The sequence below is a fragment of the Dunckerocampus dactyliophorus genome, chromosome 18, assembly GCF_027744805.1.
Source record: "Dunckerocampus dactyliophorus isolate RoL2022-P2 chromosome 18, RoL_Ddac_1.1, whole genome shotgun sequence".
Lineage (NCBI taxonomy): Eukaryota > Metazoa > Chordata > Actinopteri > Syngnathiformes > Syngnathidae > Dunckerocampus > Dunckerocampus dactyliophorus.
Window position 1 is genome coordinate 17681858 of NC_072836.1, and position 26715 is coordinate 17708572.

At 44.4% G+C, this 26715-nt stretch overlaps 1 protein-coding gene across 5 annotated transcripts; it reads right to left on the minus strand.

The window, feature by feature from the left end:
• Nucleotides 1-24: 24 nt before the first annotated feature.
• On the minus strand, nt 25-26508 carry ep300b (E1A binding protein p300 b). 5 transcript variants are annotated; one of them, XM_054759839.1, is made up of 30 exons: nt 24896-26508; nt 22603-23201; nt 21453-21632; nt 19693-20008; nt 19362-19475; nt 18990-19229; nt 18776-18875; nt 18566-18691; nt 17469-17586; nt 17163-17349; nt 16412-16489; nt 16018-16103; nt 15294-15446; nt 14651-15139; nt 14302-14553; nt 14052-14235; nt 13684-13835; nt 11866-12105; nt 11693-11781; nt 10624-10734; nt 9676-9732; nt 9375-9452; nt 7858-7925; nt 7556-7706; nt 7055-7315; nt 6761-6926; nt 5552-5719; nt 5308-5469; nt 4666-4947; nt 25-4557 (listed from the first exon to the last, which is right to left on the minus strand). In XM_054759839.1, exons 1-30 carry the CDS (start codon nt 24987-24989, stop codon nt 1336-1338), a joined length of 8523 nt encoding a protein of 2840 aa, XP_054615814.1. In that variant the 5' UTR covers nt 24990-26508; the 3' UTR covers nt 25-1335. The 5 variants fall into 5 exon arrangements, with proteins under 5 accessions (XP_054615814.1, XP_054615813.1, XP_054615816.1 ...); XM_054759838.1 differs by having other exon boundaries at nt 26-4557; nt 14651-15142; XM_054759841.1 differs by having other exon boundaries at nt 26-4557; nt 13717-13835; nt 14651-15142; nt 24896-26507.
• Nucleotides 26509-26715: the final 207 nt, after the last annotated feature.

Below are 26715 nucleotides of genomic sequence, written 5' to 3' on the forward strand. Positions count from 1 at the left end.
AATGTTTTCTGCAGGAAAACTAACTTCATATAACCATAAAAAAGCAGCCTCGTCACTATTGGTCATTTTGATTTTATTATAAAAAAAAACAGTATTTGAGTCCACAGTTTCCATTGTACAGTAAAAAATATTAAATAAACTCCCAAAGGTCTTAGCAGAAAGATAGAGAATGGACTTTGGGGGGAGAATCATTCCCCCTGGCGGAGGCTGGGGTGGGGTGGAGTCCAAGGGAAGCAGCAAAGGGGACGAGGCAGAAAGAAATGGAGAATGATTAACTCATATCTCCTCCATTCTCCTCATTTCTGTGCAACACAGTTCATTTGGATCGGTGTTCTCCTTTGAATCCCAACAGGAGAATTGTGAAAAATCAAAAATACAAGGAGCCCATCACGCTCACGTTTCACATCCCAGCCGATGTACTCAAAAGTTTACAGGCACACAGGTATGCAGCCCACCTCCCCAAGTCTCCTATGCCCCTCATCGAGTGTCTTAAGGAAGGAGTGCACACACATTCGAGGGAGAGGGCCTGCATGTTTGCGAGGGAACAGTCCCTTCCAGCATGGCGGATGTCCATGACAGAGGCTGGCTGGGACGTCACAAAGTGTCCTCTCATGTCAAACTCACAGCAGACTGCAAGAAAACACTGACATCTGGATTACCCCCCCACCCCACCCAACTAAAGTCATGTCAAGTGAAAGAAAAACTACCCCCGTCTGAATCAATAACAAAAATATATTTCTATAGGAAGTGTAGCGCAGTGTCAAGGTACAGAACACCCCACCCCAAAAACAATAAATAAAGCAAAAGATATGCATCGTGTTTGGATTCACATGAATAATAACAATCCCATCTCACTCTGCAAAAACAAACTCAACAAACTTAATGCAGGAACACAATAATAAAAAAAAAAGTTATTTGCATTATTTCACTTTCTCTATAATTCGACACTTAAAATGTTTTTTTTTTAAGGCAAGTCCCCCCCCCACCCCTGTACTCACAAACCTCCAAAAATATTACCTTTCATGTATTCTGTAAGTTGTGGGGGTGCGAGACAAACCACCTCCCCCTTTGTCCACAATTGGCAAAAAATATATTAAACAGCAATAACTTATAATTCATTTATTCTAATTTATTTAATGACGGCTTGATTTTATTGTTCATCTCCCATAGGAAGTTCAGTTCAATGCATCTTTATTGAAAACATTTTAAATAACATTTAATAATAGTATCAAAAAGAAAGGCTAAGTAATGATAGATAACACTGTCCTGGATGAGTGCAGTTTGTGCGAAGGATCAGAGCGTTTCCAGCTCAACATGACACATGAAGTAGAATTCCTACATGATGTCTAAAGGGTTGTGATTCATACTCTGGCCCAGTGGGTCCTGACTGCTGCCCCCCTGCCCATGGAGACCTGCCATACCGCTCAGCTGAGATAACATGGCATTCTGGTCCGAGCCAAACTGCTCCATAGAGTTCTGTTGCTGTTGCTGCTGCTGGGACGAAGGCTGTTGCTGTGAAGGGACCACCATACCAGGGTGGTGCTGGTTCAGGTGGGCCGGGTGCGGGGAGCCCGTCTGCATCTGGGGGGATATGTGATGCGGGGAAGGTTGGGGCTGCATGCGCGGGGACGGACTGGAGTGTGGCGGCTGAGACTGGGGTCTGGGTGAGGGCTGGGGGGAGCGCACCTGGTTAGCCAGGGATGTGGGCAGCGCCTGGCCCTGCAGATGAGGGTGGGGTGACTGAGCCATCTGTGGGGGCTGCTGAGGGCTCATGGGATTGCTGTGCTGTGCTGGTGAGCCTCCAGTGGCAAGATGTTGCTGCTGTTGAAGCAGCCTCTGGTGGAGGGCCTGTTGAAGAAGGGCCTGTGAAGGTGGGGGGCCATTTTGACCGCTCTGAGGACCTTGGGGTGACTGTTGGGGGGCCACAACACCGCCACCCCCACCACCAGACCCGGCATCACCCCCAGGCAGGCCCACCATGGCATTCTGTTGCTGCATTTGGAGGTGGTGTTGGTGCTGGAGCCTTTGCTGCAGTGCGGCTGTGGCCTGCTGCTGGACTGAGCCTGGGTAACCTTGACCCTGCTGGCCAGGGGGACCCCCTGGCTGCTGAGGACCAAGGGAGGGGCCTCCTGGGGGACCCTGTCCCACTGGGGGAGGCTGCATTCCAGGTTGTCCCATGTAGCCTTGTCCCTGTGGGGGTTGTGGCTGCTGAAACTGCCCATGATTAACTCCCATTTGCTGCTGTTGTTGCTGCTGCTGTTGTTGCTGCTGCTGCAGATGTCTCCTCATGAGCAGTTCTCTAAATTGGGGATTAAGATTTGCCATCTGGGGTCCTTGGCCCTGCAGACCTCTTCCTCCTGCTTGCTGCTGCTGCTGTTGTTGTTGTTGAAGAGCTGCAACTTGTTGCTGCTGTAATCCACCAAGAAGTGGTCTCTGCTGCTGCATCTGCTGCTGTTGCTGCATCTGTTGCTGTTGCATCTGCTGCTGCACTTGCTGTAGCTGAGCCATAGTGGCCATGTTGACATTTGCCCCTCCCTGGCCCCCCATGTGCATGCCCGGCTGGCCGGCATTAGCTGCATTCATGTTCATCTGCGGGCCCCCTCCGGCCATGACATTACCAACAGGACCTCCTGTGGGTCCAGGAGCTCCTGGCATACCACCAGGGCCACCGGGTCCCCCCTGGCTCCCCTTGTATTTTGAGGCCCTCTGCTTAATAAAAGCAGCCATGAGTTGAGGGTTAGAGCGCAAGATGTTGAGGACTTGCTGCTGCTGGAGAGGTGAGCTGGGGGAGCGAAGAGTGCGTAAAAGATCATGTAAGGCCGCTTGGGTGATGTTTCCAGCTGCACCTGGTCCTGGGACTGCTCCTGGAACAACTCCAGGCACAGCTCCGCCTGGCACACCACCACCAGCACCTTGCGACTGCTGTTGTGCCATATTCATCATGGCGGTATGGCTCTGAGCTTGTTGCTGCGGGGGCTGCTGCTGCTGAGAATGTGGTGGTTGTTGCTGCTGCTGCTGCTGCTGCTGCATTTGCTGTTGCTGCTGCGCAGACATCAACACTTGATGGCCCATTTGGTTCATCATGGCCTGCCTCTGCTGGGGTGGCATCCCCTGGCCTGTCCACTGTTGCTGTTGGTTTTGAAGTGGGGCGCCCATCCTTTGCTGTTGAAGCTGCGCCTGAGATTGGATCTGGCCCTGGGGTAGGTTGCCTTGCTGCGGTTGCTGTTGCTGCATGGGCCCACTAGTTGCAACCATCATCCCAGCTGGAGCACTTTGTTGCTGATCCATATGTGCCCGAGCAGACTGCATTGCGGCTTGTGTTTGTGGTGGCATCCCCTGTGGCCCAACCGTTGTTCCTGTTCCTGGGTGTCCCATGGCAATCTGTTGACCTTGGCCCTGTTGATGGTGGGGGTGAGAAGGCATTAAGCCTGCAGCTGCTCGTCTCTGCAAAGCCATCTTCCTCTGAGCATCAGCTACCCTCTGGATCTTCATTGCAATCTCTACTGCAGCGGGTGGAGGACCAGAGGTTGGCTGCTGTTGAAGAGCAGGCTGGCCTTGGGGCTGACTGGGGGGTTGGCCCCCCACATTTCCTGCCATGACAGGACAACCAGGTTGCTGCCGAGGTGGTGTGGCAGACCCAAGAACCGGTTTTCCTTGGGAATGGTGGATCGGAGAGGAGCCTGGAGGTCTGCTAGCATATCCAGGAACATTGTTGGGGTGCTGGTGGAGCTGCTGGTGGTTGGTTCCTGCTCCACTTTGCTGCTGCTGGACCTGTGGGAGCATCTGGTGCGGATGCTGAGGAGAGCCCATTATGCCCCCCGTGCCACCACCTCCACCTGGCATCTGCTGAAACTGGTGGTGAAGCTGTTGCTGAGGAGGCATGCCACTTTGTGCAGGCATCACACCCTGCTGAGGTGGCTGTTGAGCTCCAGGTCCAGGGCCCAATCCTTGCTGTGAGACTGGGGGCATGGTCTGAGTTGGTGTTTGAGGAGTTGGAGGTTGAGTTCCAACGGATGTTGGAGTACTGGGTGCAGTGGTGCCATTGGTACCAGGTGATGGAAGTCCCATAACAGGTCCACCTGGTTGACCCCCAGCTGGCTGCCCAACCCTTTGCATGCTGGCCATCCTCCTCCTCAACATCTGGGCCTGTTGGAGTCGGTGCTGCAGCTGTTGCTGCCGGAGCTTTTGCTTTATGTTCAGGCAGAATGGGACAGGACATTTGTTCTCCTGACAGTGTTTGGCATGGTAGCAGCACAGAGCAATGAGCTGTTTGCAGATGGGACATCCGCCATTTGTCTTGCGCTTGCAGCTTTTGGTGTGCTGAACAACGCGCTTCATCTTCTGGCAGGATGGCAGCGAGCAGTTGGCATTGCGGCACTGGCACGCATGGACCAGCGACTGGATGCATCGCTGGATGCTGAGGCGGCGAGAGTCTCCTGGACTCTGAGTAGCTGCCGCTGCCTGGTTGTTACTGTCATCGTCCAGACCAAGTCCCAGCTTGTCCATTTTGTGCTCGTGACCTTTAGTGTTATAGCAGGTGATGCACAAGTCATAGTCCTGGAGGGGGAAAACAAAAAAAAATATGCAAAAAAAAAAAAAAAGTTGAATTGATAAACAAGCTCGAAGCACGAAAATAATCAAGACCTTGGGAGTCCCGATTCTCACCTCACAAACAGTGCAGTGGAAGCGCGTCTCCACATGGTGCTTGCACTCATTGCAAGTGTAAACAAAACGGTCCTGGCTCTGGTTGTGGAGCTCCACCAGCATGCACATAGAACTCCACATGGACCGTCTGAGAGAGCTGAACTCCAAGTGCTTGTCCCTCGCCAAGGTCAGGAAGGCGTCACGACCATCCATCAGGTCACAGGCCATCAGGGGGTCAGTGTCAGTGATGGGAGGCAGTGAGTTGGCGGTGGGGCCAGCGATGAGTCGAATGACGAAGAAGACCTGGTAATTAGATGGCAAAGAACCAAGTGTAAATTCACACATGTGGAAAACAAATTATTCTATCACAATATATTTGATGTCATAAAACCCCCAGAAAATGCTGTAAGCAGAGACACAAAAACACTAATTCTTATTCTTAAATTCTACTTAATTTTCCAATGCATTGTACCACTACGCATCAGGTACGCCTTTCCAATGTCAATATTATCCAAGTATTACCAGTCTTTATAAAGGCAGATTTTCTGATACAGTTCTTGTATTAAATGTTAGGAGATTGTCCAGGTGTACCTAATGGTGTAGCACAATATTATAATTGTGCCTGTTTACTACGGTAAGATAAATGAAATTTGAAGTGCACACCTCTTTATGTTTCTCCATTGTGGCATAGAGTTTCTGGGAGAGGTCATTGGAAACATTGGGCATCCCTGGCTTCTTCTTGTTTGCTCGGCTCAAGCTGCTCTTGTTCTTGCTCGTCTTTTTATTGTTCTTCTTTTTGGCATTCTTGCTGTCGCCTTTTGTGGCCTGAGAGAGCATTTGAAAGTCCGTATCAATACACTGTCAGTATAAACGTTATGAGTGACAAGATAACGTGAGCCAAGCTTACATCTGTACTCTCATTGCAGGTACTGTTCTCCTCCCTTTTTCTCTCCTCTTCCTCCTGCTCCAGCTCCTTGATGCTCTCCTCAAGCACATTGGGCCAGAAGTCTCCTTCAAAGTATGGCAGCTCCTTTGCACTAGTGAGACGGTCCTCGGTTGCCTGTTTGAAGATGTCCTGAAGAACAAGTACAGTACAGAGCTTGTAAGAACCGGGACTGACTCATTTATCAAAAGGTCACTGAGATATTATTCATCTAACTAAAGGATGCGAGGACCATGTTGATATTTTATAAACCAACACATGTACATATGTGAATATGTTACACATTAAAAAAAAGCATCTCAGCTTTGTGATATACTGTAGGTGAAAAGCACATTTATTAGTCTGAACTTCGAACTTTTTTTTTGTGCCATTTTTGCTGGGGTCCCACCCCCCAAATATTTAAACTTTCTTCTTAAAAAAATCTTAGTAAATTTTATTTTCATAATATTATGACTTGATTTCCATAATATTTTGACTTTATTCCTATAATAACTTTTACCCAACCTAATTTTCCAAAAAGTACTATTTCCTCATATTGCGACTTAAAAACAAAAACAGAACTTTTCTTTAATATGTCAACTCTATGCTACTACTGACATTATTTTCCTCATAATATGAGTTTATTCTCGTAAAATTACAACTTTGTTGTTAGAATATAACTTTATTTGCTTAATATATTGACTTCATTACCATAATATAAAACATTTACCCCTATCTAATTTTCCAAAATTGAAAATTTAGTTTCTCACAATATTACGCCTTAAACATTTTTTCTTTTTTCTTTAATATTTCAACTTCATGCTACTAAAAGTAAGTTATTTTTTTCATATTATAAAGTTTTTCTGGTAAAATTACGACTTTTTCTTGTTAGATTACAACTTTCTTATATTTAGAATAATTAGTACAATATCTATAATAACATTTTTACTATTCTTGTACAATTACTGCACATTTTTCAATTTTTTCCTGCTGTTTTTTTTTTTTTTTTTTAAAAAGGTTTTCTTGTTAAATTCTATTTGTTGAAAATGGCCCCCATGCCACACTTTATACACCCCTGGTTTAGTGAGTTACAACATTGTAAATAACAAAACAAAAATGTGGTGTAAATTTCTTAAACTAAATCTGGTAAATGAGAAGGATTGGGGCTGTAAGAACTAAAAGGAAGAGTGGTACCTTGTAGTCATGGACTATGCGCTCAGACACAGCCTTGTCCAGCATCCTCTTGTACCACTCTTGTAGCCTTTTTGGCTTGGGGATCTTCTGGTCCGCTGGATGACAATGGAAAATGTAATCATCACCCTCACTGGGAGGACAGGCCCAGATATGACCTGTTGTGTACCTGAAGCAGGAGATGAGAATATTTATTAATTGAGGAAGAAACGAATATTGATGATATATATTGTTAGAGCCTTTGATAATTTCTAATTCTTCTGCTTGTCACAGTCAAATCCTCGGCTGGACTCTCACCCCTGTCTCTTGGCATACTCCAGGTAGCCAAGCAAGATCTCGTGGTAGACAGCGGTCCTGAGGTGTCGAGGTTTAAAGAAGTGAACACTGTCCAGGTAAGAGATGTACACTCGTCTCTGGTTGGGAGGTGGGCAGTCTGAGCCGTACTCTTGAACGTGCATGCCAAAAAAACACACATCTGCGCCGTCAATGTCCTCAAATGCGAATAAGGCCTTCGTCCTGTATGGGAAGGACTCGGCCATCTCGCCGCTGTCCACGAACCTGATAAACACATTTAAAAAGCAAGCTGAGCAAAGCGGGTCCATTTTAGGATTACATTTTGCAGTGCTCAATCAAGCACTGTTATTCACTTGCTCTACCATTCATAACCATGTATCAATAGTTCAGTAAACAAATCAATCAATCTACAATCAATTTGTGTCCAATAGATGCTGTGTTTTTTTTTTTTGTGTGGACACTGAGCGGAGTTTCCCCCCAAAAATGTGACGTGTAGCCTCCTACCTGGACTTCATGCCTGGCTTGACCTCAACCACCTTGTCGGAGACGTGGACTACACGGATGGTGACCTCGCCAGCTTCAGGGTGGTTCTGCCGTTTGATGTAGTCGTTCACTCGTGTCTCCAAAAAGTTCCCCAGCTTGGTCTGAGGAAGCCCTGGGTGAGGGGGAAAAACAAAAACCACACAAAGACAAAGTTTTATTTGAAGTCATGAAAAGAATTGTACCTAACCAAAACAACTGATGCCAGTTCAGATTATTTTCTATTCTCTAACAAAGTCCTGTTACATACAAAACATGAAACTTACTTTTAGCCGCATATTTGTTCTCTTTCCGTGTCTTATTGGCCATCTTGAGACAGTTGTCACACACAAAGCTGTGTTTGGGGGAGAAATACAATTGGTTACATTTGTGTTCCATGCCGACAGCCTTAGGAAAAAAAATATAGGGCTGTCAAATTATATTTAATCAGATTAATCAAAGTTTTCAAATTAATTATGATTAATCACCCTTTGCAACTATGTCTGAAATATGCCCCTTTTTTACTGTAGTTTATTAACCAAAAGATCAATGACAGGACAAGATTATAGCCATCCATCCATTTTCTATGCAGCTTATCCTCATTAGGGTCGCAGGGGCATGCTGGAGCCAATCCCAGCTGACTTCGGACATGCACTGTAAATTCGTACCACTTTTTTTTTTCCATAGGCTTTGAACCCTGCGGCTTAAACAATGATGTGGATAATTTATGGCTAAAAGACCCATGATGCTTAGAGTGCAGATTCAGGAAGTAGTGAACTGGAGTAGTCAAGCGGACGCCAATATCACATTTTGAAGTCTTATGCAGCAATTGTGTATTGATCGAACAAATCTTCAGTAAGTTTCATCAAGTGTAGAATTACAACAGCTTCTGCTTGGACAGCTTGAACCACGGCAGTTGCTGAACTCGGATGAAAAAATATCAGCGCTAAAAAAAAAAAAACAACAACATCTCTCACATCAGAGCTAACGAGTGACGCTGGGATCACCGAGTGTAGGTAGGATTGCAAGGTTTATAGTGTGTCTTTCTGTCTAAATATCCCATGTTACATCGTGGACACCTGCGGCTTACAGACAAGTGTGACCTATAAATGTACAACAAAAAAAAAAATCTTAAAATTTGAAAATTTAAATCAAGCTGAAAATACCAAACATCTGAAAATCTATTTGCTTACCACTAGTCCCTTTAATAGTAGCAGAACATCTGAATTACACTTTCAGTGTGTTATTATGAGCAATGAGGGGTTGCATTCAAAAACACGTCATTTAAGTTGAATTCATGTGTTTTGATTGTATTTTCTGGGATTTCAGAGCATACATAAATGCAAATTGTACATCCGCAAGAAGCATTACAAAGTGAGTTATAAAAATATCCACTTATTGTTTTTTGTTTCTGTTTATTTGGACCACACATACACGCATAATAAAATTTTTGTGATGTTTGGAGTGTCAGTGAATGCACCTTGTGGTTAAGTGGTGAGAATGAGGAAGTGTCCCCAGGAGAGACGCGTTTGAGAGTAGAAGATACGTAACAAATTGCATTGTTGTTGATGTGTTCAAATCAGAATAAAGTTACAGTTTAAAAGAGTGTCAGATTCTGTGTGACTGTAGGGACTCAACACTGTGCCTCTGTTTGCCGGCATAAGAGAGGTGTGCTAAAAAATTTAACAATGCGTTATTTTTGACAGCCCCCCCCCCAAAAGTTTATGTACTACTTTGGATGAGCCTAAAAATGCCCATGGATTTAGGATTATTATAATTTCACGCATAAATAACATTTGCTCACCCTGAAGGCCAAATGGTTTCATTATGCAGGACACAGATCTGGTGCATTTTACGACCGCAGTCGGCACATTCCACAAGCCTGAGCAAAGAGAACAAGCAGATAACAGGTTTCATTAGCAGGCCACTGCATAAAAGAAATTCATCCCAAGTTACAATGCTGCTGAATAATAGATGCAAACCAAATAATGCTGAGCTTCATTTTGATAATCATAACTCCTTAAGTCTATAACAAGTGATTATTATACTATCGGTACAGCTAAAAATAACCATATAACCGTTAAAGAATTCATAAAGAGACTTACAACTCTGGGTCAAGAGTGTCATTCTTCTTTCGCTGGAATTGGTCTTTATTGATGGACCTATCAAAGAGACCATGAGACTTAATGTTAAGCACCATCCTATGTAAAAGTAACTATACAGCAAGGGCAGAAAATACATTTTAAAAACAGATGAACTACAAAAAGGCATTCGCATACCTTATAAAGTCAGATGAAGTCAAGAAAACGAGTGAAATTCTATTCGTAGTCCGACATACTGTATTTAAAATTAATCAGTAAGGATGTGAAATCTGTGACTAGTCTCTTAGACAAGATACAACAGAAAGTAAAACAAGGCTTCAATTTAAAATTGTGATAATTAGGAGTGTTCACAGGACAAGGCGATACGTGAGATTGGGTCAACGGGAACGAGTCTTTAACATTACTTTTTAGAAAAATTCAAAGAAAAAAAACGACAATATATTGCATTCTACTAGTTGAATTTGTACTATGCTACATTATTCTGCATGACTGACAAAGAGGCTCACTCCGTTCATGCCATTGTTGTATGGAACAAAACGCGCCAAGGTGCTGAAACCAATGCACAGAGTGAACCCTACAAGGAAAACAGACACGCATGCACATGACAATATATTGAGGCTGACAAAATTATTAATTCCTTTTCATTTGTTGTGTGATTAATTAATTTATTATCGTCCCAGGCCTAGTGCACACAAGCCTTTTTTTCCCTGAATGACAAATCTTGTCACGTTTTAATCTCACGAGATCTTGAGACACCCTTGGTGATAATGTATTTTTCCCCTCAACTATTGGCGATACCAAAAAACAACAGATGCAAGAATTTTTGGCCTTTAAGAACTTTTACGCACTGGTACGAGTATCTGCTACTTCTAAATAGAGAAGCACCTTGACCAGCAGAGGTTTGAACAACAATTGGTACAAAACCTTTTTTGGGAAAGGAAAGAAACTCACGTCTGAGGCTGGGAGGGGTCGTCACCCAGGGAGACACTCTCGCCCTGGATTTCGTTGAAACACTTCTCACAGAAGTGGTACCTGTCAGCAAGAAGCCCATATTTTGGTGAACTACACCGTTCGCCATCAGCACAGCCAATCACAGAGAGGGCACGGAGAAGCAGCCGCCAATCAGGGCAGGGCAGGCCAGGGGGCGCACACAGGAGGAGGCAGGGGGCAAGGAAGGTCGTCGCCAGCAGCCAATCGTGATGCAGGAGTGTTGTGTGGGCAGGTGTTTTGATTTTGAGCAGTAAATTTCGTAGTGGATGATTGGTCACACCAAAGCAGGCCAATGCAGACATCACAAGCGTTAAAAAAAGGGGAGGAGAGAAGGGAGGGGGAGGGAGATGGGGAAGGAGGTCAAAATGAATATTAAAAAAAAAAAAAAAAGCGTTACAGGTCAGACAGAGACAATGGAGGGATGGGGGGAGTGGGGGGATGAAGGAACAGAACGTGAATAACAACCAGAGGACAGAGAGCCAAGGCAAAGCAAAGATTAGCGTCAGACGTTCAGTGGTAAACAACATTACAGCAACATGAGAGACCACTAGGAGCTGTGGAGGAGGAAAGGGCTCAGTCTCCAAAACATGAAAGGGGAAGTATTATGGTCAAGCAACAAAGACCCATCATCCTTTCACTTCATTTATAAAGTGGGAACCGGTCCTCTGAAGGTGTCAAAGGTCACTGCCCCACTCCAAGTGGTCATGTGTGCGTGTACGCTCACTCAGCAGGGGAGACAACAAATAAGGAATTAGTAGTACCCACTTTATGAATGAAAACACAATGACAATCGAAAATGGTGAGCTATGTTGATGGGGATGGTGCCGGGGTGAAGCCAAATTAACTCATTTGTGATTGTACCACTTAATTGACGACAAGCTGCAGGAAATTGTGTTAGTGCTCAAAAAAAACAAAAACAGGCGGACTCTACTGGATGGATGAGTGCAGTATAGTGTCACTAGTGTTTTTTCAATTCCACTGTACAATTAAACTGTGTGTGCTAATGTTCCAACGTGTCGACAGCCCTTACCTGTTCTGGTAGCTAAAATAAGCAGCATCACGCTGGATGGTGCATAATTGTTTTCCATAGCAGCATAGAGTTTGGGGGGAAAACTCAAACTGGAAAAAGCAAAGCAATAAAAAAAAGGAGAGATGTTATATTTATCACTGATTATAAATTAAGGGACTAATCAACCACCTCACCTTCCTCCCACAGCAGTATCCTAAGCCCTGCATGACAGGATCGATCTCCGTCTCAAACACCTCAGCCAACTTGGAGCAGTACTTGTAGACGCGTGATGTCTTGCGGTTGTACAACCAGGCGTTGTTGAACATCAGCCAGATATCCTCAACATACTGCCACGGCTCTTGGTACTGCCCTGTGTCCAGTTTCCGCTTGATGGTTGACAGGTCCATGGGGTTCTTCACAATATCAAAGTAGTCCTGGTTTGGAGAAGGCGCCGTCCAAATTCAAAAATCAGGTTGAGGTTTAAAAAGTAATTGAGGGAGTTGAAGGGAGGGTGGGATGAGAGAAGCAGAACGGTTTGGTCGTCCAAGGGGCCAAGATGAGAGGTGTGGAAGAAGAGCATCATCCATGGCGTCAGGCATTGTAGTTGGACCAGAGTAGGGAGAGAAGAGGGTGCAGGGGGACAATGTTGTTGAGCACTGCAGAAAAGAGGGTTTGTGCGCAAACAGAGAGACATGACAATTTCGGCCCTCAAGGTCTTTGCTTTGCACCCTGATGTTTAAATTGCTAGGAGTGAGTAAAAGCTACAAGTCTGGCCTGTTCAAATTATTGTTTTGTCAAAGTTAGCAGCAGAGGACGCATATTTTTTATTTTAAATAAATTTTTGCAACCAAACCCTGCCTTAACATCCTGAGAGCAGAGTTTTAACTTGAATTTACTCACGCAGCTTTCAGGGATGCAAAGTGACCGGAGTGCAAAACTTAGAACTTAACAGAGCCAACAGCAAGAAGCTGAAACAGCTTTAACTTCTTTTTGGCAACATGATCGACCTTAACAGCGACAGCAGCATGAGTGGCAGCATGGTGGCGTAGGTCATGCCAACTGTGCTGAGGTGAGGCAAATACTCAGATGGGATTCCAAGCTGTGTCATTTACAGTGAAAAGGCTTTTTTGTTGGAAATTCAACCAAATTACTAAAGGGATAGATTTTTCAAAGTGGAAAAATTGACAATTGATGTGCATTCCCCATATCAGTCTGCTGTATATAGCCTAATGCATATGACCATGACATGACTGTGTAATGTATTTAACAATTATGTGACAGATACGTAGCCACGCAACTCGAGTGGCAATTTGTAAAGGGTGTCTGAGTTGGTAGTAATTATTCTTACTTTGTTTATCGATTGAATCGTCAATAAAAACGTATGGCAGGAAGTTGCACACAGTCAATATCAAGATAATTACTGCCCCACCTTGACACACTGCCTACTAACACACTGCTACTGGTGAGGAACTGAACTAGAAAGCAAGCGATGGAACACAAGGATGAATGACAAATTCTGTTTCAGACTATAACCTAAAAAAAAAAAAAAAATTCAATGAACCAATGTGATAAACAAAAGCAATTGTCTTATGAACGTTATCAAACTGGAAGGACGTCGTTTTACAAACATCAATTTGTGTGTTAGGAAAGACAGGCTTTAAGTAATTGATTAATGGATGATTTGGTCATGTGACATACAGGGTTATTTGCACCAACTGCTGGGTGAACTCAATCCTTCTACTGTATGTAACAGTGGTCACCATAAAAGATGTGCCCTGTATAGTTGATCAAATGTTCATAAGAGTAATTGCTTTGATTTGCTCTTAACTTGACATGCAATGACAACAAAGAATGAAGACACTGTATACTGTAGAGACTATGTAACTAAAACACAGTATGACTATTCAATAGCTATGACAAATTGAATGCTTGAAAGATGAAAAATTAAACCAAAAATATATCTACAGTTTTAGAGGAGTTGAAGCAAAATGGCAGCCAGTGCAGTCCCTTACCAGGTTAGTTTTGTTACTAGTTCGAATACGTACGGGTATTCCCAGTAACTGGGGGTCCACCGGCTGACGAAAGGGGAGGGACTCGGGGTCCTGCCGGTACAAAGCCTCCAAGGTGGGCATCAGAGCTTGACGTAACTCCTCTGGCTTAAAGGCTGGGCCGAAGAGAGCGGGAGTAAGAGGGATGACAGAAGAGAGAGGGGGGAGGAAAAATGAATTGTGAGAACATGGGAGCTGAGATGCTACTGGCTGAAAGGATTAAGTTACGGGATAAATGCCTCTGCTGACACACGAGCGTTCTCTTAACTCATTCATGTTATGTAATTAATGCTTGCAGTCAACAGAGTGAAAAATAACACCTGCAGACTTACTTTTCTTCTTGCTCTGAGTGCTGGCAGGGGAGGTTGTAGACTCAGACGCCTCATCTGGCTCTTTGGGCTCTTTTTTCACCTCCGGCTTCTTGTCTTCACCCGTTTCAACAGACGACGCTGAGGATGAAGATGTATCCATGGCCTCTGCTTTACACCCGTCTCCGGATAAATGTTCTTTCTTTACCTGAAAGATATACTAAGTTTATTAAGAACCCCACTTGGGACTTTTGTGGATTAGGGCCATTCTTACCTCAACCTTCTCCTCCGTTTTAACATCAGGCTCAACTTTGCCCGTCTTTCCAAGAGACTTGCCCTCCCCTTGGGTTTCAACTCCTTCCTCCTCTTCCTCATCCTCCTGCTTTTTCACTTCCATTTTGACATCCTCTTGGCTGGGAGCAGGACCTTCCAGCGGGGCAAGCTGGGAGCTGGGATTAGTACCGCTGCTGACTGAAGCTGGAGAAGATACCTGACCGTCTGCTGTTACAGGGGGCTTTGGAGACCCCTGAATGAGGTTAACAAAGGAGGCAAATGATTAGGCAACAAAGCCAGTGTCTGTAGAGTAAAAAAGTAAAGTAGTGAAAGCAGAGCGGGCAACTTACTGGGGTCTGTGGCAGCTGCATTGGCACATGTGCGTTCTGTATAGGCACCAAAGAAGCCTGACCTGCCTGGGAGCCAGAGGTAGTCATGCCCCCAAGTGCCTGATTAGCCTTCTCAGAGTTTTGCGCCTGCCCTGACAGTTGCTGCGACTGCAGCTGAGATGCTTGCTGTTGGTGCTGAGGAGGCAACTGGGGCGTACTCGGGGTTTGCGGCTGTGGCGTCTGAGAACGAGGCAAGGTTGGAGCTGTCTGATGAGGTTGAGGCGTTAAGCTGCGCGCTGGTGAGGGAGAGTTTGTTCGCATGGGCGGGCAGTGAGGAAATGAATTGGGCTGGTTTGAGGTGGAGGATGGCGGCAAGTTGGGCAGGGGCCCCGCACCACCGACACCACCAGTCCCCAGGGAGCCTCCAGAGGCTGCTGACCCTGGGGCAGGGGTGGCAGACTGTGCTGAAGGGCTGCCGGCTGGTAGGGAAGGCGGCGTTGACATCTGGTTCTGCTACAGAGGACACAAAGATTAAGAAGAGGAAAGTAAAACAAAAGCTGGCTCAAAATTTTGCTGCCTCTTCATGTGCTTATGAGAAATGTTCTTGAATGTGTTTACAACGCATATCTATGCAACACAATGAGCTCTGTTGCTGAATCTTTACCAGTGGCACAGCAGCCTGTGATCCTGGCTGGTTCACGCCAACAGGGCCAGAGCCAAGCCCAGGACTAGACCCGGGAAACTGGCCTGGTGGGAGGTACTGGTTCTGTAGCTGTGTGGCATTTGGCTGGCCCATCCTTGCTGAGCCCATACCCATCTGTAAAGGAGACAACAAAAGTCAATGTTGGATAAATTACTTTTATCCCGTTCAAGCAATAAAACAATCGTCTTTTGCAGGTCAAATTTAAGACTTTTAAAGATCCATTTCACATCCATACTGGAAAAAGTACAAGAATAAAGAAAAATACAGCTAAATACACCAGAAGCCTCTCTATTGTGAACCGATACTAGTGCAGATTTTGTTTTTATGTTTTGAATCCTCAAAAATCAAAACATTTAAAAGTGAGACTGAAGTTTATGCATTTGTTTTAAATAAAAGTATTGTTAATACATTTTTAGAACGTTTCAAAATTGTATTTAAGACAATTTGATAATTTTTAGGCCTTAAATTCAAATTACTGGGTTTTATACTTTTGAAGACCCTGCGGGTACCCTGGATATTTAATGTGTGACAATCGCATTATTTGTTATTAATCCACAACTTTGGTCCTTAGTTTTCTGCTGCTTTGCATTATGTTTGCATATCTTACTCGCATCAATCACAACAAGTACGGCATTTTATCAGTTTATTCTCAAACCAAAACGATGTTAGATGCAGGGATACAAACCTGGTTCATTGGAGCATTGAGGGGAAGAGGAGGTGTTGACCTTTGACCCATTGACTGCATCCCCATCTGACCAAACTGGTTGACTCCTGGACACCAGGAGGGGGTTAAATGTGAGCCCAAACATAAATAAAAGAGAAGGGGGGGGGATAGACAATCCAAAGAACAGCACAACCTCAGTCCACATTAACACATCTTGAAAAACATGACTCCATTAGAGAAGATCTTTTGTGGTTTTGATATTAATACAGTGAAGAAAGCCTTTAATTCCCCATGTATCATTAGAATCCATGATTCAACAGCTTCTTTTGATTAGAACCCAGCATTGGATTAAGCTGGAGTTTTCTTCTTGTCTACCTGCTTTGTGTCTTTGTAATTAAACATTGAAGAGACTCACCTGCTGGGTTCTGCATCCTGTTGGCCATCTGATTTGGTCCTGCAGGTCGGATCATGGATGGATCAGCATGAGGACCATCTGATAGAGTGACAATTTGTTACAGAAACCATATATTTCATCTTAAGAATCACTGAATACTAGTAAAGCAATAGATGACTAAATAACGGGACACAATATGGCATATTTGTTTCAGAGATGTTTAGCAAGTTACAAGGGCACCCTTGCATCGGTTTATAAAACACAATTAGAGTCCATACCTATCTCCAGGTGCAACTCACTCATAGCAAAACATTAAACAAAAAAATAAAACAAGCCAGTAAAGTAATTGGATCCCCCCAAATTCCCGACAGATCCTTATACACACGCAGGTAACAGGAAAGCCATCACTATCACTCAGGTCCCCACATACCGCCTGCATCCATCATTCCAGCTGTTGCCATCAGGTCGTTGTTTTAAAGCCTGGCTTGGCCGAAAAAAAAAACATTTACAAAAAAATCCCACTGCCATGATCACCTTAAACAATCGCAAATGAATACTCTAGTTTTTATCCATCAAGGTGCACTGCTGCACGCTGGGAACACCAAGTTTAGGTAGGATTGCAAGGTTTATAGTGAGTCTTTCTGTGTAAATATCCCAGCTTATAGACACTTTTTCCCCTCTTTAGATTTGGTGGGTGCGACTTATATTCAGGTACGCTCAATACCAACAAACATAGGAGTATTTGAAAAGTAAAAACTAAATGTTTGCTTACTTGGAGGTTGCCCTGGGGCCATGGGGGGCTGACCCAGGCTGGGAGGAGGTCCCTGTGGGAAGCCTGGTGAAGTCAAGCCAGGTTGGCCAGGCATCATTCCCTGCTTTTGGAGACGTGTCCTCCTCTTCTCCTCAAGCTCCTTTTGGATCTTGTAAATCTTCTCTGCCAGGAGATGGTAGTACTCCGCCTGGAGGGGAGGGAGCAAAGAGAAACAAGAGTGTTGCAGGTTGTATCCCGGCTATTTATAGTATTGGGTTCTTCATTTTTTTATCCACTTACACACAAATGTAAGTGTCAGTGTCTTACCCGACTGTTGGCTGATTCGTACATGTCCCCCTCTACTTTTCGAGCATACGCCACCAAATTTTCCATCCGCCGGTCCTTCAGTGCAGCAGGGTCGGGAGTGGGGAAGATGGCCTGCACCCTGCTCACACAAACATTTCAATTTTGACTTCACTCACATTGTAAAAGACAGCAGAAATACTAAAAATATATATTGAAAGTTATGAATTTAGTTTTGACTACCAGTAATATAAGACACCAGACTGAAAATGTAGCAAATATTTGGGTTACCTAACACAAAATGAAGGGTTTTTTTTAGTGCCAAAGATGGTGCAACCATCACATAAGACCAACTGTTCAGACTGGAGTACAGTCATCCCTCGCCACATCGCTTTTTCAAAAATGTATTACTAAATCATGCCGTTTCGTGGTTGAATACGTCCTATTATTAGTAAACAAAAAAAATAATAATTCAGATTTAAACAGATTTAAGTTTTTCCCCCAAAACTAAGCATTTTCACGCATAAAAATGTCCATATGAACTAAAATACAAATCTAAGGCATTCAGAAGATACATTCAACAACATGTTGAGATATGTAGTATTCTACACCAGTCAGTAATGTTACTTTAATGTTCAGTGAGGCACGCAAGCATTAGACCTCATTGGCGGAACTACATGCTTTTATTGCAGGTTTGAATTATGTCACAATAAGCACAATAATAATAACTTAATAATCGTAATGATAACGTAGGCTCCAAGCTCAAACTCAACTCTAGACACCCTCCGTTTCCACGTCTGGAACATATTTATTGCAACACACACACAAGCATGAGTCTTATTTACGTCTTCAATGGCTTATTTTCTCTGATTATGTCTACTATATTGAGTAATAAGAGTTTAACGGTGACTATTGGGGTATTATTTCATGTCTAGCGGGCTCTAATAACGTCAAACATATTTAGAGGGTTGTAAACAGGTTTTCTAACTGGGAAAATAATTAATTTGTAAAATTCACTCATCAGGGTGGAGTCTAGAACCCATTAACCACGATAAAAGAGGGATTACTGTATTATCATTTCTTTAGCGGGAGAGAGCAGTTTCAATTCTCAGCAGACTCACAGCTTATGCACAAGGTGGTTACGAAGGTCTTGCGTGATGTCTTCGTGCCAAGACTTCCTCATGGCTGCAGAAGGAGGTGCTGCAGTAGGCATTGACCCCAGGTTCCCCACACCATCATTCATCAAACTGTGGTGAAAGCCACAGTGGAACGGAGGAATTACAAAATTTGGTATGTTGAGCATTCATTCAGTCTATGTCAGATAGTACCACCTCTGCGTGTTCATGCTGCTCTGCAGCATGGCATCTGGTAGAAGGGACGTCTGATGGTTAGGAGCCTGTACTCCACCATTCACCCCCATAGAGTTTCCTCCTGGATAGAGATATTTTAGGAACATGCATTTTACATTTTACATTTACGAAAGTCAGTCAGACATGAATTGTTTTTAAATATAGACTAAAATACAATGTATATAAAAAGACTAACCCATGGCATTCAGATTCCTCATCCCAGGTTGCCCCTGCAGTCCCTGGTTTGGCATGTTGGCCTGGGATGGCTGTTGCATCTGGTTGCCCTGGTAGGTAAGGCCGAGAGCAGCATAGGCCCTCTCTATGGAGCTGGGATCAATCTGACTTGGTGGGTTCAAGTTTGGAGTATTTGACTGTCCACCGGACACCCCTGAACCTAAAGAGTTCACCAAACCCAGCCCTGCACTGCTGACAAGAGCTGTGATGAAGGCAAGAAAGAAAGGAGGCAAGATTAGGTGAAGTTGGAGGTAATCAATGCATATAGCCTTTGAGATGTGTGTTCCTAAACAAATGTACATCCACACATGATGACATCAAGAGGAACACTCACATTGCTGGTTCCTCTTGTCTCCAGCGTTTTTCAAAGGCAGGCATACAGGACAGTCATGTCGCGTGCAATTCTTCCAATGAGAGATGATCTGTCTTGATGAGGCACAATGCGCCACTGAGGGGAAAACGACAAATGGAGAAAAATGTACACAAAGGAAATGACTAAGCAACGGTTTGGAAAAAATTACCACAAAAAAAAAAAAAAAAGAAGGTGCTCAAACACACAATGACACCAGTGATTTAAACAGCATTCAGTAAGCAAAATGAGGACTCGGTGTGTTCATAAATCCAACATCATGTAACTTAGCAAATGACACGTCTAATGAACTCACCCTGGCAGGACTTGCCAGCCTGGCAATGAGTCATGTGGTTAAGTACGTTCTTCATGGTGCGACAGTGAGGCAAGTTGCACTGTCGCACTTCTCCGTTGGCCTGCTCCCTCCGTTGGCACTTGTGTGCGTGGAGCAAGAGGACCAGCTGCTGTTGAATCAGCTTACGCTTCTCCGGGTCTGCTGTAGGGGGCGCTGAGCAGGGACCTGCCCCTACAGCACCTAGTCCAACTTGAGCCGCTCCCACTACTGCTGCTGCTGCTCCTCCACCAACTGATACACCGCCGATGCCTGCAGGTTGCTGCTGCTGATGAGGGGTCTGGAGACAGAGAGAGCGATTGGTGACATCTTTAAAAGGGGAATGACAACTGCCTGAGCGTGCTAGCGCCTCCTATGCCTCTGAATTACAGTGGAAGGGTAGCAGGAGGACTTTTAAGCTTGCGTGCAGAACAACAACCTCAGACTTACAGGCACTGGAAAAAAAAAGGTAAAAGGTATTTGGTGAAAGGCAGTGGCGGGCAGTCAGGGCCAGCAAGGTCTTCTTCTGCTGGCCCAAACACCATCAGAAGCACTGACATACATTTACAGTACATCTTAAATTCCAGTATTTGTTCAATGAAATTGTGTTCATTTATTCTCAACTAGCTTGTCTCCTGGCTGCACTGCTTCCAGTACAACTATGATGACTTTTTTTCAGCTTTTATGTGTTGCCAAGTGAATGTAATCTGCCCAGGGCCTTCAGAGTTAGACGTGCTGGCCCGATGTCACTCAAACTATAAGCAATGGGGTCGTTTTTTTTTTTAAACCAATCACATTTTAGATTCGTCTCACAGGGCCAGCGTACAGTTGTACAGTCACGTCAGCATTTTCCGTCCTCTGATTGGCTGATGTCTCAAACCCTATTGACTGAGGCGGCACGCTTGAACGCCTCATCACATGAACAGCGCAACGCTTAATTGATCCTGTTCTGACACTAAGAAAGGAGGCTCCCCCTGCCCCCATTCTTCCAGACTTGTGCTTACGCGCGATTGCTGAGTGTGATATATTTTATTACATTTTTGCCACATCATTAGATTTATACTCATTCTGAACTTCTCCAGATGATGTTGTAGTGTAGAGTTTTGAAGTTTGATGTATTTGAAGATAAAGGGTTAACTGGGTTTCTTGCTTTGGTACGAATGGTATTTATCCACAATTCTGTAATGCAACACATTGTTATATTGTGTTTTTGTATGATTGTGCCGTCATAATGGTGGTATTAAGAGGTGGATTTGGTCGCGTAAGGCCCCACTGAAGGCCCAAGTATGTATCCCTGCATCTTGCCCGCCGCTGGTGAAAAGATATTCTGGTTGCAGTATAATATATTTACACACAGTATTATACAATCGTGTTCACCAGGAGAACAAAACCTCTCACACATAAAATGACTTCTTAAAAATGGTTGGCTCACTAGCTATACTCTAAAATAGATTGTTTTGTCTTTGGGAGAAAGTGAGCTTGGAGGAGAGCATGTCATGTCATTTATTCTCTTTGATGAAAATGCCAACTCCAACAACTACTACCATTAAAATAAGGCATATCCTGCTGGGATGAAGACCTGCATATAATCCATCACCAGATCTTGACAGTGTAATCAGAGTACATTCTAGCCTTTTCCCCTGGTCTTGATCACGATACATTTCAGGTACTATCAAGTCATCTGAGACTTGTGAGTAGTGTGTATCCCATCTCACATGCACGCTCGGGATAAAACAAACTCTTACCATTCCAGGCATGCCTTGACCTGCTGGAACCTTCTTGTCCATGTTGAACTGGTTGACCATACTGTTGGGCATTCCGGCCTTATTCTGGAGTTGTGGGCTCAGCCCTGCTCCAGGCAGCCCCTGACCACCAGACTGACCATACGGACCGCCATAGGGGCCCGCGTTGGCCATCATATTCATCTGTGGAAGGGGGGGAAGAAAATAAAGATACTGGAGATATTGGAAAAGCCTAAAGCAAATGTAGAATATGTTGTTAGGAGTCATCAATATAATTAATTTGACTTATTGTTGGAGGCATGCTAATACCACAATTAGAACAGACGAAAGGAAGACAGCTTGTAATATTTAACATATTCCACTGAGCTTAGTGAGCAGCAACACTAGTATTTTTCATTATGACATTTTTAGTATCGGATGCAGCAAAATAAATCCTATATTCTGCCAAAGACGCTTCAAGTTGTGTCGTGCTTTTCGTCTTTCTCCTTACACATTTTATTTATAGACTCACTCTCCTCATGTAGGTTATTCACAAGCAAGGTTAACCAGCAACACCACAGAGTGACGAGAGATACAGCAGTGAGTTGAATACCACCACAATTACCGCCGTACCCCATACGAGCAACCACATCTTCACTAAAAAATATATTTTTATTTGATCAGAAACCTTCCATTATTTAGCATCATCCAATAGTCATAAGTCACCATGACCATTTTCAAAAACTCTCAGTGTTTGTGAGTAGACGGGTAAAACTGAGCTTTTTGGTTTGTGTCGTAAGAAATGTGACAAATTCTCATGTTTTTAAACCTTAGTGAACAGGACATGACGTTATTGACGTACGGGTGGTGGTGATGTGCATCCGTGCTGCTGAAAACACACACGGGCAATTATATTGATGAACACATGCGTTATAATGTGCGATCAAGTCAGTTGTGGTATGTCCGTATGAGGTGTGTTAAGAGGCAGAGTTATGATGCAACCTACTGTACTTCGCTGTCATGACAAGCTACAAATCCCATTATCATGTATTTGTGATTGAGGGCAAACAGGCAGCTTCACATCTATCTCTGGCGGTCCAAAGTTATGCGTGGCGGGCCACCACAAATAAATGAATGTAATGCAGGCTGATCCATCAACATTAAGTGTGCTTACCTTGTTCAGTGCTCCTGGTTGCTGTGGTCGTATCCCTGGCTGACCCCCGGGCCCCATTTGGTGACCCTGCTGCTGCTGCTGTAGTGTTTCCGCTAAAAGATTACCATTGTTACCCATGCCTGCACTGCCAGGGTAACCCATTCTTGATGAGCCATTCACTACATGACCCGCCATCAAGCCTGGCTGGTGCTGTCCACTGTTGCCCTTCTGGGCACCCATCATAGCGGTTGCCCGATTGAGCGACGCCACCCCTCCAACCATCCCAACCTGCTGCATTAGTCCGGGTGGGTGCTGCTGGCCCTGCGGGCCCATTCCTTGAGGTGCACCAGGGGAGATGCCGACACCTCCCATCATGCCCATAGAAGCCCCAGGTCCTGTACTGTTGGAGGTGGGCCCACCCTGCTGTGCTGGTGCACCAGTCCGCAAAAGTTCTGACAACTGTTTGTGTTTTGCAGCAGCATCCTGGCCTCCTCCCACACCAATTCCTCCAAGACTGGTATGGAGTTGGTTGATGTCCCCTCCATTGGTCAGTCCCAGGTCTGAGGAACTGATGAGCTCGTCTGGGAGGTCGTGCTCGAGGTCGAAGAGTGAACCAAAATCTAGAAGCATAACAAATCACAACTTACCAAGCAGCAAAATAAAAATGAAACAGAAGTGTATTCATTTAAAACAGTGTGGTTTTTTTGTATTATTCAGTCAATATATCGCTGTACACTCATTACTGATTAATTTTTGATCATCAGTTTGTGGACATGTCATGGTGAGAATGGGGGATGAAACAACTGAATGAATGTGATAGGCACACTACATTGTTGAGGTGTATGTATTGGAGGCTACTGTTATATAAAATGACAGAATTAAATAGAAATATATAGACTATGGATTAATCAAATATGATACAGGAAAAGTAAAGATGCCCAATGTAATAAAAACACCAAATTAATTACTCAAATAAGCTTGAAATGCAAACTGTGTTGACTTTGGTGAAAGTATACTGAGACTGAATGTTGAATACTCAGCAAACCTTCAGTCATAAAGCATAACTCATTTCAAAGGATGCCATTTAAAAAGGAGACAATTATAAAGTTTATTAAAAGTCTATTTTCTGACAATTTGTATTCTGGCATCCTCTAAGCAGCATGTGTGCATACTGAAATACTTGGTTTGTGCCGATTATTCCAACTGCATCCAAAAAGAATAATCCTGCAGTGTTTTTGTTGCAATGTGATGCACCAACACAGGAGAAAAGTTTGCTTGTTTGTCTGTTTAAATGGTATAAATGATTTAACTTTTCAAACGTCTCCTTGCACAATGCTAGGGAGAGTCTACCGAGTGATTCAAGAGGAGATTGATTATTTTGAAATGTGAAGAGCAGCGGCGGCGCATTGTCATTGCGCACTCAAGACAATGGAGGGAGAAGCAGAATGGCATTGTCGCGAAAACAAAAGTGAAAACCACTTGGACTTAAAACCTGAAACGAGACGGTGTCAAGTGCTCGGATATTCCTTTTAGAGCTCCAATATTAAAACCAGTCGAGGTTTTACGTTGGATTGCGTTTGTGTGTGCTTTGCACAACTTCAATCAAGTGTCGAACAATGGCTAGCTGGTTTACGACAATTGCTGGCTAATCCCGAGTGCGTCTTCGCAACTAACAACACGTCGAGCCCATTAGCTGTATGATGGCATATCATTTTTTTGCACGGCGGTGATTGCAGTGCAGAAAAATCTATTTGTGTTTATCAACACTGTTGAGCAAACAAACGCTGGTTTGTTTAGCTAGCCAGCTAACTAGTGCAGTTGAGCCGGCTGCAATAGTTTAAGCTAACTAGCTAGCCCCTTCTTGAAGTACCACTTTCCTACAAACGCTGTTTTTAAATTAGCGTTTTGCTCACTTTGTCACGGGAAGCTCGTATTTTATATTTTTATATCGCATATGAGCATTTTGCTCACTTTTAAACGCAGAAAATAAACTTTGACGAAGAGTGGAGCGACTCGACTCTCCTATTGTTTGGAGGTGAATCTTGTAGTCATTAGCTAGTTAGCGCGTCGATGCTAACGCTTCAAAACATCCCTCGTAGAAGAGTTGATCACTACACTTGTTTTTTTCTCTTGCAACACACACTTTTTAACCAAACACTGTTACAACAATTTAACAAGTGAGACTGTGTGTGTGTGTGTGTGTGTGTGTGTGACCAAGTCGTGCAACGGTGCAGGGGTTACAACATTCGTAATATGCGTATTTTTTCTTGCTCCTAGTAAACAACAAAACATGCAAAAATAATTATCTACATACCATTTCCATCACTTGCAGATACAGAGAGAGCTGGGGAGGACAGCTTGGGCCTCTTGGCTGAAGGCGGGCCGGACTCCAAGACATTATCGGCCATATTTTTTCACAAATTAAAAAAAAAAGTTTTAGATCCACAGAGGCCTTCCGATCCGAATTGCTTGTGATCGTCCCCCCACCGCTTGGGGGACGGGAGGGGAGAAGACAGCGATGTTGGGAGTGTTCCACGGCTCTTCGCTTTATTCCCGTGTGCGGAGAGACCAGTCCCCCCTCCCCTGACGGAGAGTTTGTTTCCTTGCAGATTTGAAGAGAAGGAGGTGGGAAGGTGGAGTCGGCGTGCGGCCCGCTGACAACCTCATGGACCCTCGGCTGCAACACAACAATTGTCCCAGGATCTGTCCTCCGCCGTGTGTTCAGTCTTATCCGCCATAGTCGGCGATGCAAATCCGGTATATCAAGTTTGGAAAAGCTCCAAAAGGAAATCCCCCCCGCAAAACACTTTAAAAAAGAACAACTTTTTAAGTCTCATGCAACGCTGGGCGAACCCTCAGAACCCTGGGCACACTTAACTGCAGATTCCCAGTTCAAAAATGCAATCAACTGGTGCCTGCATGTTTGAAGCGTAACACCGTGAAGGAAACCGGACGATTGTGCAAAAGCACGTATCGGAATTAAAATGCTCATCGGTGCACTTAAGTGTGGGATCATGCAAAAGGCACTGTGTCCACAAGAACAGACTCATATATTGCACGGTGCCTATTGCAGCATACAAGCTGGGCATCAAACGAGCAGAGAAACTTGTCAAAAAAATAAACAGATGCTGAAACAGACTTTATTCGTAGCCAACAATGTACTTGATGGTAATGAGGCGCCAATTGCTAATCAGATCGATGCAATTTGTCTTTTTTTAACAGACGACCACTTCATCTTGTGCACCGAATGAGGATCTCCGTTTAATTGAACTTGTAAGATTGGCGTAACACTCACTGATCATGGAGATGTCTTGCTGCTCCACCAGAAGAGAGGGAAAGAGATTTTTTAACGAAAATGTGACAAATATGGCTATTTCAGAAGATTAGCTCCACATCGGTACAACAATGACACCCCCTCTCAAAATATTCCTTCATTGACTCTTTGTGATGGAGAAAGCCCCCCTTCTCTTTAAACCTGCCTTTCTTTCCACCTCTCCCTTCTGCCCGGCAGCAATTTATTTATATAATTGTCTATGTGGGATCTTTCCTTCCTCCGCGACGCACACATTATTATTTTTCATGTTTATGTAGCACCCCTTTTTCCGCAATTTCCCCCCTCCTGGTTGTGTTATGTAGCTCTCTTCCGCGTCTCCGCTCCACGAAACACCCCCTTCCTTGGATTTTTCACACTATTTCCTCCTCATGCGTTCATTTATATCACCGACTCCCGTTTCCTCTCCACAGCTGCTTTTTCTTTCCGGTGGCGTCTTTCTCTCTCTCGGTAACACGGACAGGGATTTCGGCAGGTTCTCGTCTAGCCGGCGGTTTTGCGAGCGGCTGTCTCGGGTCGCCGGAGTCGCTCCTTCCCTCGGTTATCTCCTCCGTTCGGACGGTCAGTCCGCACAAACAAAATGGCGGCTTGTTGTTTCTACTCCTCTGATGCGGGGGGAGGGATGGAGGTACAGCAACATTAGGCGTGAAGGGGAGGATGGTGGGAGGAAGTCTTCGGAAGCTTTCGGGACTCTCCGGAAACGCTCGGGGTGCTCGGTCGACACGCTCGCCCATGCAGGCAGAGCTGTTCAAACTTGGTACACACACGTCCGCACACTGAAAAATCAAAGGATGCTGGGGCCA

Bases quoted from the DNA above. Each gene is read 5' to 3' on its own strand.
- ep300b (XM_054759838.1), bottom strand. From the start codon at position 24,989: ATGGCCGATAATGTCTTGGAGTCCGGCCCGCCTTCAGCCAAGAGGCCC. The intron at 23,202-24,895 runs GTATGTAGATAA...TTATGCTTCTAG, and splicing joins ATCTGCAAGTGATGGAAATG to ATTTTGGTTCACTCTTCGAC. The intron at 19,230-19,361 runs GTGAGTGTTCCT...CCTTCATCACAG, and splicing joins AGACAAGAGGAACCAGCAAT to CTCTTGTCAGCAGTGCAGGG.